The sequence below is a fragment of the Semicossyphus pulcher genome, unplaced genomic scaffold, assembly GCF_022749685.1.
Source record: "Semicossyphus pulcher isolate SPU_LCO1_2020_fin unplaced genomic scaffold, fSemPul1.0.p SCAF_11, whole genome shotgun sequence".
NCBI lineage: Eukaryota > Metazoa > Chordata > Actinopteri > Labriformes > Labridae > Semicossyphus > Semicossyphus pulcher.
In genome coordinates this window covers 11,291,021-11,303,886 of record NW_027211615.1, presented here as the reverse complement: position 1 = coordinate 11,303,886, position 12,866 = coordinate 11,291,021, and the positions used below count along the sequence as shown (strand labels likewise).

General features: G+C 46.5%; 1 protein-coding gene across 2 annotated transcripts in view; it reads right to left on the bottom strand.

Annotated features, from left to right (window-relative positions):
• Positions 1-12,866, bottom strand: part of syne1a (spectrin repeat containing, nuclear envelope 1a) — a 146,359-nt gene that overhangs the window by 20,109 nt on the left and 113,384 nt on the right. The window contains exons 98-126 of one of the 2 annotated variants that reach the window (XM_069656525.1): positions 11,768-11,959; positions 10,280-10,411; positions 10,008-10,108; positions 9,618-9,768; positions 8,973-9,101; positions 8,686-8,850; positions 8,347-8,562; positions 8,141-8,242; positions 7,936-8,055; positions 7,652-7,852; positions 7,380-7,553; positions 7,160-7,291; positions 6,850-7,046; positions 6,539-6,671; positions 5,782-5,964; positions 5,552-5,701; positions 5,290-5,466; positions 5,032-5,187; positions 4,780-4,935; positions 4,522-4,692; positions 4,256-4,389; positions 3,963-4,167; positions 3,130-3,312; positions 2,896-3,042; positions 2,565-2,719; positions 1,797-1,944; positions 1,611-1,705; positions 1,290-1,524; positions 917-1,111 (exon numbers count right to left, since the gene is read on the bottom strand). In XM_069656525.1, the coding sequence (XP_069512626.1) occupies positions 917-1,111; positions 1,290-1,524; positions 1,611-1,705; positions 1,797-1,944; positions 2,565-2,719; positions 2,896-3,042; positions 3,130-3,312; positions 3,963-4,167; positions 4,256-4,389; positions 4,522-4,692; positions 4,780-4,935; positions 5,032-5,187; positions 5,290-5,466; positions 5,552-5,701; positions 5,782-5,964; positions 6,539-6,671; positions 6,850-7,046; positions 7,160-7,291; positions 7,380-7,553; positions 7,652-7,852; positions 7,936-8,055; positions 8,141-8,242; positions 8,347-8,562; positions 8,686-8,850; positions 8,973-9,101; positions 9,618-9,768; positions 10,008-10,108; positions 10,280-10,411; positions 11,768-11,959 (4,635 nt within the window). Of the gene's footprint in view, positions 1-916; positions 1,112-1,289; positions 1,525-1,610; positions 1,706-1,796; positions 1,945-2,564; positions 2,720-2,895; positions 3,043-3,129; positions 3,313-3,962; positions 4,168-4,255; positions 4,390-4,521; positions 4,693-4,779; positions 4,936-5,031; positions 5,188-5,289; positions 5,467-5,551; positions 5,702-5,781; positions 5,965-6,538; positions 6,672-6,849; positions 7,047-7,159; positions 7,292-7,379; positions 7,554-7,651; positions 7,853-7,935; positions 8,056-8,140; positions 8,243-8,346; positions 8,563-8,685; positions 8,851-8,972; positions 9,102-9,617; positions 9,769-10,007; positions 10,109-10,279; positions 10,412-11,767; positions 11,960-12,866 lie in introns of those variants that run through there. The other variant, XM_069656517.1, reaches the window with a different exon arrangement.

The following is a 12,866-nucleotide window of genomic DNA, read 5'->3' as shown; positions in this document are numbered from 1 at the left end:
AGCTGCAGCTTCAGTGAGCTGCACGATGCACAAACATTAAAAGACAGACACACACATTAACCAGAGGCTGAAGTCAGGACACATAAATTATCACGCAGCAGACAGCCCCCTCAGCTCTGAACCTCCCAAGCAAAACCATGAGACAGCAGAAAGCTGAGAGAATTAACACAGCTTCATGACAAAAGGGGGTTTTGCTCCAAAGGGCGCGGATTACGGCTATTCTTAGCGCCTCAATTATGCTCCAAGATCAGGATAAGCATGGCAATATTTGGTAAGAAAGGCTGCAGCAAAGTGGCATACCTGAAACAAGAGTCATGGAAAAAAACAGCTAGGGTAAGACGAGAATAGCTACAGCAGTGGACCTGAAGGACAGAGAGAGAAAGACTAAGATTGTAAGAGAGGAGAGGAAAAACCCAGATGCATCTTTTAAACTGCGTCACATCGCCCATTCAAACAGGGCACTATCACAGCTTGCAAATTCGACATCAGGGGGTCGTAATTATTACAGCTCACTGCACAGTGTCCACACTCTGCATGTGTGTGTGTGTGTGTGGATGTGTGCCCTGGGCTGGCATCTTTTTGTACCGCTTCAGTGTGAAGAAGTGTGTGCAGATGCTTAGAAATGTATCTGACAAGTGAAGCGAGTGTGCTCCATCTTCATCCCTTACTTCTCTTCAGGACTTGAGGGTGAAAGCGTTGCATAATTCATGCGATAACCTGGTTTCACTGTCCTGCATGCACAACTGGACGTGCTGAGGCGCCCTTCAGCAACCTTCACAGCCCCAGCAGAGGGAAACACAGCCTCTATCTTAGCCTCACCTCAGTCTAACCTTAACACGAATTGGGTTTAAATGAGGCTTCACATATCAGCAGCAGAACAGGACGTCCCGTAACACAGCGTTGACGGTTGTCTGACCTTAAGCATGCCGTGCAGCTCCCTCCTCTGCTGGTCCAGGCGGTGGTGCGCGTGCCTCCACCTCTCCTGAATCTCCATCAGCTCTGTCTGCAGGGTGGACTCCGCCCTGGCGTTGGCCGACAGCAGCAGGCTCCTGCCAGCCTCCACCGTCAAGATGTAGCCGCCCTGCTGCCTCTGGAGCACCCGCTCCTTTAGCTGGAGGAGCAGAGAGAGGGACGGAGGGCAGAGGGGGAAAAGGTTAACTAAAGGAGTCTACGGATGAAGGAGGGGGAAGGGTTTATAAGTATGAGGTTTTTCAGAGAAGATAATACATTTGGATGTGGATCAGTGAAGTGTGGGAGTTTAAAAGCTCATCCAAAGTGTTGTAACCCACCTGTATCTGATCTAACAGGTTCCTGGCCTGCTGCAGGGCGGCTGGTTCTCCCGGCTGATGAACATCCGGATCTCTGGTCACTTCTTGAAGCCACTGCAGCAGCTTCTCTGACGTCTCCCTGTAGCTCTGCCACTGCCGGACCAGACTATCAATAATGCCCCGTCGCTGCTGGGCCCGCCTCACTACACACTGCCACTGATTGCTCAGCAAAGCCAGCTTCACACTGAAGTCATCTCTGTTCACGGGACAAGAACAAGACTGTAGCTATCTCATAATCTTTTATGAGATAGCTACAAATGTTATGTAGGAGTGTGTGTTCACCTGTCATCCACTTGTCCCTGGTCCAACATGTGGTGTCCATCGCTGATGATGGAGTAAAGAATCTGTTGCCTGCTGAACATCTCCGCCTGGAACAACTGCAAGTACACACACGATATATTAATAATAATAATATTAATAATACAAAGACAGCAATAAGTTCACACGTGCTTCAAAAGCTTCTCTGACCTCATGGTCTCTCTGCTGCTCCAGCAGACTCTGGAAGTTGCCTGAGATCTCCGCAGCCAGCTTCTGTTCAGTCTGAGACAGGAAGTCCATCCAGGCCTCACACTTCTGGAGGAAACTCTGCTGCTGGAGTAACACCGCCTGCAGTTTACTGGAGAGGGAGAAGGAGAGGGAAGTCAATCAGAGCATACACCTAATAATAAAGCATGCGCACTTGAAACTTCCATTGCCTGATCAGGCTAACACAGTGCTAACAGGTTTAGCACTATGCTAACATTTATGGAGATAAAATTTAATCGTGCAGCTCTTCTAGACCTTCTGATTGTTTTTGGATCTAATTGATCAATTTTGGATAGTAAAACGAGTCATTTTGCAGGGTTTATGGCGCTTGTTTCCCATGATTGTGCGCGGGAAAAGAGCTTTTTGCGCCCTGCTGTGTTGGGAGAGAATGATTTGTGTAACTTGAGTCAGACCTTCAGCTCAGGGCAGGGAGCAAGCTCTTGCGGCGGACTGTGGGAGCAAGTACTTTATTGAAACAAGCACCAAAGTGGTTGTTTTTCCACACAGGGCGATGCTTATACGGTGGTCTTGCCTCAAATTCACAGTTTGCAGTGGCTAGTAGCGGGTATGAGGGGTGAGTCAGTGAACGAGTTAGTGGAGATGAGGACTCTTGACTCCCGAGTCAGTAAAAAGAGTTGTTCGTTTCAAATGATTGACTCATGAATCGCACATCACTACTGCAAATAAGTACAATTTGAAGGTTGTTGTTACCTGAACCTCTCAGTGAGGTGGGCGGTGTGAGTGGCCCAGGCTCTGTTGAGACTCTGTAGTCGTTTAACGTCTCTGTCACTGACTGGCAGTCTGTACACCAACTCGTTAACACGTTCCAGGTCAGGAGACAGGCTGCTCAGCTTCAACAGGTGAACCTGGAAACAAATGATTACAGCTTTTCAGTAGGACAGTCTAAGGAACAAAACATCTTTGTTTTTCAAATAAAATACATACAAATATGTATATACTGTATATATTATCAAATCAAGCAGATACCCAGATGTCTGCCCACGATATTCAAACACAGATAACCAAACAAAAACAAGCATACCTTCAGTTTTTCCATACGTGTCTGCACCACAATAATCTCTGGGGATCCAACTGAGTCGGACTCCTTCAGCACCTCCTCGGCCTCCTCAGCCTCGCAGATCAGTGTGTCCAGCTGCTCTCTGAAGCCCTCACAGGCCTGAGATCCAGTCTTCAAACAGACACACACAGTGAGTTAAAACCGATCATACCTGTGTATAGGAAAACATTAACGTGCATATCATTCTGCCCATCCTACCTGCAGTACTTCCTGCTGCCTGTGAAGGGCGTGCTCCAGTGTTGCCAGGCGATGTGTGAGTGACAGGTGGTCGGACTGGAGGGCTGCCGAAGAGGAGGCGTCAACTTGGCTCTTCAGCTGCTCCCCTAAAGCCTGCAGCTGCTGGAGGGACTGCTGCGCTGCGGCCTGGTCGCCGAGACACGCCTGCAACAGCAATGTGATGAGAGAGAGTCAGATTAGAAACTGAAAATGACTGAAAGTAGAGAAGCTGAAGAAAGTCTTGGTATTTATATTTACATTAATGGCAAAAAAAAGCCTGTGGAAGAGTGGTAGGCTTTTGTTTAAACTTAAATCGAGCCATGTGATCATTTTGCTGAAGTTACACAAGGCTACAAAGTAAAACCAGAGTTTATGTAGAAGCTCAATTCCAACTCGTGTCGAGCAAACTGTTTACATCAGTGATTCTGACTCTGCTCACAGTGTTAGGACAGCGTGTCTCTAGATATCGCCCTGCACGGTCCTACAATCCCAGCGTGACACCGGGGGACCCCTGTAGTGTAAATCAGGGGCCTGTCTTTCCCTTTGCAGTCTCCTTTTCAAAAGGCTTTTGTTAGATTGTGCTGTGAGTCTACATTCAAGCAGACAAAAGGGCACGGTGCAGTCTGGTATTCTGCAGAGGGGAGAGAGGCTTTGTGAATCCTCACAGTGAGCTGACAAACAGAGCTCGTTCACGAGATCTCAGAAACAAAATTACACTGAGGACAAGCAGGGAAAAGTGTCCTGGTAAATGTGGATGGATTATAGTGCCATAATTACATACTGAACTCCTGTGTTTGCGCCTTCTCTCTACTTACATTGCAGTCCTTTATCCAGGCACTGCTCTCCTCCTCCATGATCTCCCTGTCGGTGGCACTCTTCAGCAGGCGGTCGGCACGCTCCTCCTGTTTCTGAACTGCAGTCACACACTGGCCGTACAGTGACCTGTAGCGCTGCCACACCCCCAGCAGGGCTTTACTGCTCCTCAGCTGCTCTGAGATCTGCTCTAAAAGGCCGTTCCACCTACGACGGAGAAGGAGAAACACATTATCACATATATACAACCTCAGCTCAATTTTAAGGTCACTCAGCAAGGTACTGTTGTCTCTACCTGATGTTGACGTCCTGGAGGGCTCTGTTGAGTGTTTCAGCCACAGACAGGTGGCTCTCCGTCAGTAGCTGCTGTGTTATGGAGCCGAACTTCCTCAGGCTGCTCTCTTGTTTGTCCATCTCCTCCTGCAGGTTCTTAAACACAGAGACACGCAAGAAAAGTTATCTTCAGTGTAAGTTTGTAACACTGTGTGGATGTTTCTGTTCCTAATGACCTTCAAGAAGTGTGAAGTATAAAGAGGTCAGTCTATTTTCTGCACTTCTCACCTCCAGACTCTCCACCTGCTGCTGAACTGCCTCTAGAGACCCGTTAAGGAGGTGCAGCCTGGACACAGAGTACCTCCCCTCCATCAGGTAACCATTAATCTCCTCTGAAGCCCGCCGGTACAGCGTCCACTGATCCAGCACCGACCGCAGGCTCACCTTCATCTTACTTATCTGAAGAGAATGAAAGGAGACAGGTCTATAAGTGTCTTAAAGAAAATGGGAACATTTAAGCTACAAGTATGAGGGTAAGAAGCTAACCATGTTGTCCAAATGAGCCCAGGATTGGTTCAGTCCTTTGAGGGTCTCCTTGACAACAGAGCAGGCCGCTCCTTTCTTGTCCTGGATGAGAGCATTTCCACGTTCCTCTGCTTTCTCTAGATCCTTCTCTTTCTCCTTCACTGATTCCTCCAACTCCTGCAAGAACAAAATCATCTTTTCTTTTTAGAAATAAAGAAATTTTAAACTGTAATTGTGCGCTGAACGTAACAGTGCTGTGTGCTGTACGCGTACCTGACAGTCTTTCAGTGCGGTCTGCACCGATGCTACATCCTCTATCCTGTGTCTCTTCTTCAGCTTCTCCTCCTGCAGTGTGAGCCACGTTTTCAAGGCCTGAACACCGTTTTCATGCTCCAACCAACCTTCCAAATGCCCTTCTAAAACCTGAATCTGAAAGATAAACACAATGAAGAACAACGTAAGAAACTGCGGTCTTACAACATAAGAAGAAAACAGCTCATACTCTTGTCAACACTGTGACTAAAACATTACCTTTTCAGCAATGAGCCCCTGTAGTATCTGCCATCGTCTGTTCATGGCTCCCAGCTTCTCAGCAAAGTCTGTTTTGTCACTGCGCTTTCCTTCAACATCCTGACTGCTGATCTGCAGCACTGACTGATTCACAAAGTCCACAGTCAACTGTTTACAGGTCAGATCTATGCGGAAACCCTGTGAAAAGCAAATAAGACACGATAAGACAGAGATAAAGAAAAGAAGAGCAGCAGATAACATGTCAGGTTATTTTGTTTTGTACCTTATACTTCTGCAAGAACTTCTGGACCACCTCAGAGCCCACAGCCCCCATGATCTTGTCCTGGTCTTCCTCTATGATGTTCTCCATGAGAGAAATCCAGCTCATCAGCTCTGTGATGGCGTGCCGTGATGCCAGCTTCTCCATCTGCAACTGAGGAGTGAGAGCAGAGGGGTTAACTATGTTATAAAGACACACTATAATGTAATGTAACACAACTGCTGTTCTCAGACCTGGTGTAGCTTCTCTTGTACTACAGGAATATGAGTCAACAGCTCGGCCCACTGTGTGTCGATCTGACCCAGCGCCGTCCTGAGACCGGCCGTGTCCACTCTTTTCAATCGCAGGAGCTGGTTGCCCGTGCTCAGCACAGACGAACGCAGAGACGACTTAGCATCCACCTCTTTGGAAAACTCCTGTCAGGAACAAAATTGACAGTGAGAGAAGTTGGAAACATTTCATCTAACCATGAATTAAAGTGGTAACCTCGAAGATCTCAGTTTCGTTCTCTTTGGCGGCACCTATGGCGATAAACAGTAATTGCGGGAGCACACTTCCTATATATTCAATGCAACAGTTTTGCATGTGTGATGTCCACAGTTGGCTCCCTTTTGTACGGTTGTAACTCTAGATTTTAATTGCTTTCCTTTTTAGACTGTTTGCCTTCATCTGAGCGTTGAATTTGTTTCTTTTTCTTTGGATTTTCTCTTATTGTTGAAGTTGTATCTGTAGTCATCGATCTTTTCTTTGTTTGTTCAGCCATAGTAGATTACTGTTTACTCGCAACACTTGCAGAGACCGGAAAAGCAGCCGCTTAGCTCCGCCTCCCCTCTCTGGCAGACCAACCACTGCTGGGTGATGGAAAACGCGTCACTAACTGGGCGCCGCTTGTGATTTTTTCCGCAAAAGTCGCCACGGACACCCGTCCATAATAATACTATATACTGCAAATGCAAAGGCTTTCATCAGTGGGCCACAGGCTCAACTCACCAGGAAGGCATAGAGGTGGTCTCTGACGGTCTCCAGCTCCTGAGGCACTGTAACAGACTGGGTCGTCCAGAACTCTAGCCGGTCCAGAGCCGACTTCAACCAGTGGCTCAACTCTGCTGACTCGCTCTGGTACCTGGAGTTTAAACAACAAAACATGTGATCTTTCAATCAGTTCTGAAGTCTGAAATATATAGACTCTCTCAGTATTACAAACGAATAACAATTTGTCTCATAGCAACAAAATTGATTTGACATTTCACTTCTGACGTACAGTCAAACAAAACAAACTAAGACTATAATTAGGGCCTGACCTGCTCCAGTGTTTGAGTGTGGAGTCGAGGCGGTGCAGCTCCTTGTTGACCTTGGTTGTTGAGGAGAGCCAGTGTTCTCCCAGCTGGGTCAACTGGTTCTCCAAGTCTGAACAGCCAACAGACAGAAGAAGCCTCTTGCCTTCCTCCAGGACCTGGTAGAGCTGGGGCTGATGCTCGGTCAGGCTCGCCTTCAGACGCTAGAGGAGATAAACATTAAACCTCTCTTACATATGGTTGTCTACAGCTTTCACATTAAGTCAGGAGGCCTGCTTGATACTACATGTGTCCAGCCTCGGATAAAGATCCCTACCTGGTAGAGACTGATCCTTTCAGTGAGTCTTTCCTCAGTCTCCTCGACTAGACCTACAGTTGGGATGCTACACTCCACAGCCTCCAGCTGTCGGCACAGAGCCTGGTAGTCTTCCACAAGCCTGCTCCATGACTGTTTTACAAAGTGGAAAGAAAGTGTTTCATGCAACCAAACTGTACTCTTCCTACTCGCAATTATTCTATTAATCACTAATTCCCACCTCCAGTATGCCCTCCAGCTCCACGCCCCTCCTGTGAGCCTGTTTGAGCACACTGTGAGCCAAGGCCATCGTCTCCTCCAGGGCCTGGCTTTCCCTCTGCGCCACCAGACCAGACACTTTGCTGTAGAACGTCTGGGTGAGGATCATGTGGCATTCAAGACCCTGGAAAAACTCCTGTATTTAAGGAGAAGCAGTTGAAAGACAATGTTAGAGAGAAAACGACATTATACAACATTTCATTGAGCAGTTCCCCTTTTTAGAACCCTCCTTACCTTGTGTTTGTCCAGTAACATCTGGACTTCTATGACAGAAGCGACAGTCATCTTCTGATCGGCAGCCATCTTGTCCTGTGCAGTGTCCACCAGGTCTGTGAGGTCATGAAGTGCAGCTTCGTACTGAGCTTTGAGAGACAAGCCGTGGTTCAGGCTGCTCCGTCTGGATCCCACCATCAGCACCAGCTCCTCATACGCATCCTGCACGAAACCATCAACATGGCAGTCATTAAGAAAGATGCTGGGAGGTTATGATTCCTGAGGTACAGTCACATTATTATTACCTGTAGTTTGATAAACTCCTGGTTGGAGATTTGGTCAGACTGGAGTCCCTCTGCTCTGGTCTTCAGCTCGGCCACTCTCTGCTCAAACTCTCTCAGACTCTCCTCCACCTCTGATAACGTCTAAAAGATGCAAAGTATTCAATCAGTGTCATCTCAGAAGCTCCTGCCAATGCAATGCATGTGTGGCATTTTTATGTCGTCATACCTCTATCTGTTTGGACGCAGGCCTGTCCACATTTCCAGCCATCTTCTGTAATAACTGGTGTTTGCTTTCACTCAGAGCTGTGAACAGCATCCTCAGTTCATTCTAGAAAGGACAACAGAAACAACACTCAGTAAAGCAAAAAAAAAGAAGCTTCAAATTCGTTTGATCAGAATCAGACTGGTAGTTCAAGATTGTTGCCATCGTACCTGGAAGGTGGAGTGTTCCTGCAGCCTGTCCCTCATGCCGTCACAGTGTTGTTCCAGCGTGGAGTCCAGCAGCCCCATCCTCTCCTGCAGGCCCTCCAGTGTGACCTCTATCAGGGCTCGCTCCTCTCCTCCACACAGCCGGCCTGCTCCTCCACCCAGAAGGTCTCTGCACTGGTTTACCTCCCTGGTCATCGCCTTAAGTTGTTTATAAAGACCCTGAACAGAGGAGCTCGGGTCAGTAGCATTCTTCCTCATCAAGTGAAGTCTGTTTATATGAATCCAGTGAGTCTAAAACAACCTCTGTTAGCAGTGTTGCTAAAATGCAAATTTCTCTAGTACCTCCAAATTTGCAAGTTGTGTCTCTGTATCTTCAGAGAGCAGAACAGGACCAGAGAGCAGCTGATTCTCAGCAGTGTCCAACCAGGAGGAGGCGGCTGAAACTGCAGCATACAGGTCCTGCTGGACTGTTGTCCCTCCTATCAGTTTACTGTCACCGTTTGATGTCTGTAAAGGGAGAGCAAAGGTTATTTACTCGAAACATTGAAAGCTGTCAGTAAGAATATTTTAATTAAAGAAAAATAAATCCTTGGAAAACTGAAAGTGGAGAGGGATTAAAATAGCTTCACCTCTTGGGCAATTCTTTCCAGATTCAGGCTGCATGACTCAAACAAAGCTCTGGGTGAGCGAGCGTCCTGGCTGGCAGACTCGCCTCTGAACACCATACTAGGACTGGACAGACGGGACCGGTGGAGGACCTGCACACAAGAGTGACAAATGAGACATGAGAAACATACTTGCAGTAAAGACAAAAAGGTGTGAAAATTAAATGAGGAGGAAAAAGTACCAACAGAATGCACATAAGCCTTATACCCTCATACAGCCTCTGCCTGTAACGAATCAGTCAGCTCTGTCCCTTTAAGAAGCCCTGCCCCTACAAGCCTGCTTTATTCTGATTGGCCAGCTCTCCGAAGCCTGCTGAGGCTGCACTTTGTGACGTCACAAAGTGCAGTGTGTAGAAAAAAATGTGTGAAACCTGGTGTTCACAGCAGCCTGCAGACTGAGCTGAGAGGCCTGGGGATTACTCCAACATACTTTTACCTACAGATTTGAAACTTCACCCACGTTTAGTCTGGACATCCAACATGGTAACATTATATATATGTCTTAAAATGTGAAACAGTATAATACCCCCTCTTTAAGTAATGAGTGTAGGACATTAGAATAAACATCACAGTTTGAAACACAAAATTGACATTGTATGGGAAATATACCGGGCTGAGCTGTTCCTGTTCCAGGGTGGTGAGGGAGAGCTGCAGCTTCGTGCTCTGGTCTATTTTCAGGTTCTCCCAGCGCTGTCTGAACTGATCCAAAGGAGACACGGTCTCAGGCTCCAGCAGCACTCCTCCTGGGATTGACACCTCACTGTGGACGGGAGAGGAGTGTGCTGTCATAAGAGACTCATATCTGAGTGTTGTTCTAACCGCAAATTCCAACTTGACCTAATGTTTACTTAGCTTTTCTAAATAAACATGCAGAAAAAATAAAATCTCACACATATACAATCACAGAGACTAACAGCATTAATGTGTGACAGAGAAGTGTTTGTTCTTTCAGTGGAAGAGGAAACAAAGTGAGAAGAGTAGAGACATAATTAAAAGTACCTGTCTCCATTGGGTGTGGTCTGCTGGCTCAGTAACTCTTCTCCAACACTGGCTACAGACTGGAGCAGCCTCCTCTGTTCTGCTACTTGCTGCTGCAACTCCTTGGAAGTCACAATACAGCATATAGAGCATAAAATGTAGGTGTTTTATGAGACTTACATGAAGTATTCACATCCTATCCCAAATGGATTAAATGAGCCATTGGGGCAGTCAAAAGAAGGAAAAAATGGCCTGTTAAATATACAAACACTGAAAGTTCATCCTCCTCTTACCCTCTGTCGAAGTAGGTTGTCGTGGTGCTGCTGTGTGCGAGTGGATCTGGCCTGGGAAAGCCAATCCTGGACATTAGGACTCTGGGACAGAGATGAGTCTGGCTCACTGTCCTCCTGCTCCTGCAATGAACCCTGGGAGAAGACAGAGAGATTGTCAATACTTACTTAAAGGAGCAGTTCTCGTCTGGAAAAAGCCACTGTCAGTCAAAGCTGGTGTTCTCTGTAATCCGTAGAAGCAATAATATTTGAAATTGGCGCCATAGCAGCGGAGAAAGTTGTTCAAACAGCTCGTGGTTTCGCCCATTCTACATTCCTACAACACCCAGCATGCATTGCGCCCCTCCCTCTGAAAGGAACGGCCCAGCGAGAGACGATGGAGTGAAATACTACCGTTTTCCAGTCAAGGACATTGATTGCGGCAGGCAATGGCTCAGAGCGGTACAGAATCAGAAATACGACGAGAATATGCCGGTGGATCGTCAAAAAAATCTTCAGGTGTGCAGTCTACATTTCAAACCTGACGATATTGAACGAGACATGACATCGGAGGCGGGCGTCCTAGATTGAGGAAGTGTAGTTTAGCGAGCTCCCTGGCCTCCGCCAGATGAGGCGTTTTATGTAGTCTGGTGGAGGTTTTCCAGGGCCCAATGGAGAAGCGGATAGCGTCCTCCAAAGGCACAGAGCGAAACTGCATTATTTTTTCTACCATAATGGCTATAATAAAAGGGGCAGGGAATAATATTATATAACATTTAAATACATTTAAAACAGCTTGTTTCCCCAGAAAGCCTGTTAGATATATGATACATCCAGTCCATAAACTGAAGTGGCATCTATTACATAAAGTCCATTTCAATTCAATGCGGTCCAGTTGATTAGTGAACTACAATAAATATGTATTTTAAACATTAAATTAAGATCCCGCCCAGCATTTCAAATAGATTCAGAGAGAAGCAGTTGTAGCTTCCACACGTTGTACGATGATTTTGAGAATGAATGAATGTCATTATTTATTAAAAGAGCAGACTGAGGGAGGCTGAGAAACAAGGAATTTCCTATTTTGGAATAATTGACAGTAAAAATTGGAAGATTTGAGAAGTATATCAAGTTCATTTTCCAGAGTGGGAGAAAACCACCAAACAAAAAGGTCAAAATGTGGTCTCATCAGAAACACACCTGGTGCAGTACATTTAGCATGTGATGAGGTAGCATCCTTTTGTCTGTTGTTTGAGTCCCATTATGTGAGGGACACAGGCTCTTGTTGTTCCATTGTGGAAAACAGTGGACTTTTATGAAGGAGCACGACATGACCTTTAGTATTTGCACAATACTACCATTGATTCTGTTACACAGTGTCACATAATGCAGCACACACACATAGGCAGGGAGGAAGGAACAGCTGGGAGAGAAAGAATGTGTGCTAATGTGTAAAAGGAGGGAGCTGAGGGGCATGATGGGGGCAAGAACATAGATGCGCTTTGATCTCACCTGTATGTCAACTTGTTTGTCCTGAAGCATCTGCTGGAGCTCCAGCAGGCTGTCTTTGAGGGAGTGCAGTTTGAAGGTGAGCTGCTCCGCCTCTCCCTTTGTCTCGGCCCGACCCTCCAGCAGTAAGCTCTCGCTGTGGACGGACAGCTCGGACAGATACGACACCTTCTGCTCGATCTCAAACAGCATATTCTGGAAAAGGAAGGGGACACGGTTGATTATAAGCAAACTACAATATAAAATCCTGACTGTTTGAAGTAAACTGTAGATTCACTCATGTAGCATCCTTTAATAACTTGCTCTTTGTTTCTGCTTCTCTTTTCACACTGTTCATCAACACTCTCTTTGAAGCTCACTCTCTTTCCGTTACAAATCCTTTTCAGCAGATCCCCCTGACTCACTTCTCACATTTCTTCACAGGAGAAACATCAGAAAAAAGAACCCCCCCTTCAACGTCCGGCCTGTGTGTGAAAAGTGGAACAATTGTATGGAGGTGGGAAAGAGGGGGATTAAGGTTGTATCCCCTCCTTTCACAAGAGGACACAAGAGCCCTTAGCCAAGATGGGGACGTCATTCTCCACTGAGATTTTTCCTCTACAATACAGCGTGCTGCTATATAACTCCTTCCCCTCTATTCAGTGCTGTCACTATGACATTCACTGGGAAAGTATGGAATTTCTCTACACTTTCTTCCCAACAAAAAGCTTGTTAAACTTATACTGTTCAAACTCAAAATTCCAAGATGCTCTCCTTTGGTCCAGGATTAAAACAGCATTTGCAAAACGTATTCTGTGGAGTTTATTTAAAGGGTGATAAAATAAGTGGCAGACAGTTTAGACTAAAGCCCTTTTTACACTGCGATCCGCCACAGCACCATAACGAAGCTCCGTCGTCATGCAGAATTTGCCATTTTACATGCAATCAAGCAATGGTGGCTTAAAGCCGCCCCAGTGTGTGTTTTTACACAGCGTTCTGGCGTTGCGGAAGCTAAACGTTCCCCAGGTTTAAACAAACAGCGCATGCCTCAAATACACACACACAGCGCTGTTCCACCATGCCAGCTCCGCTGTTTACACTGACACCATTTTCACCATTACTA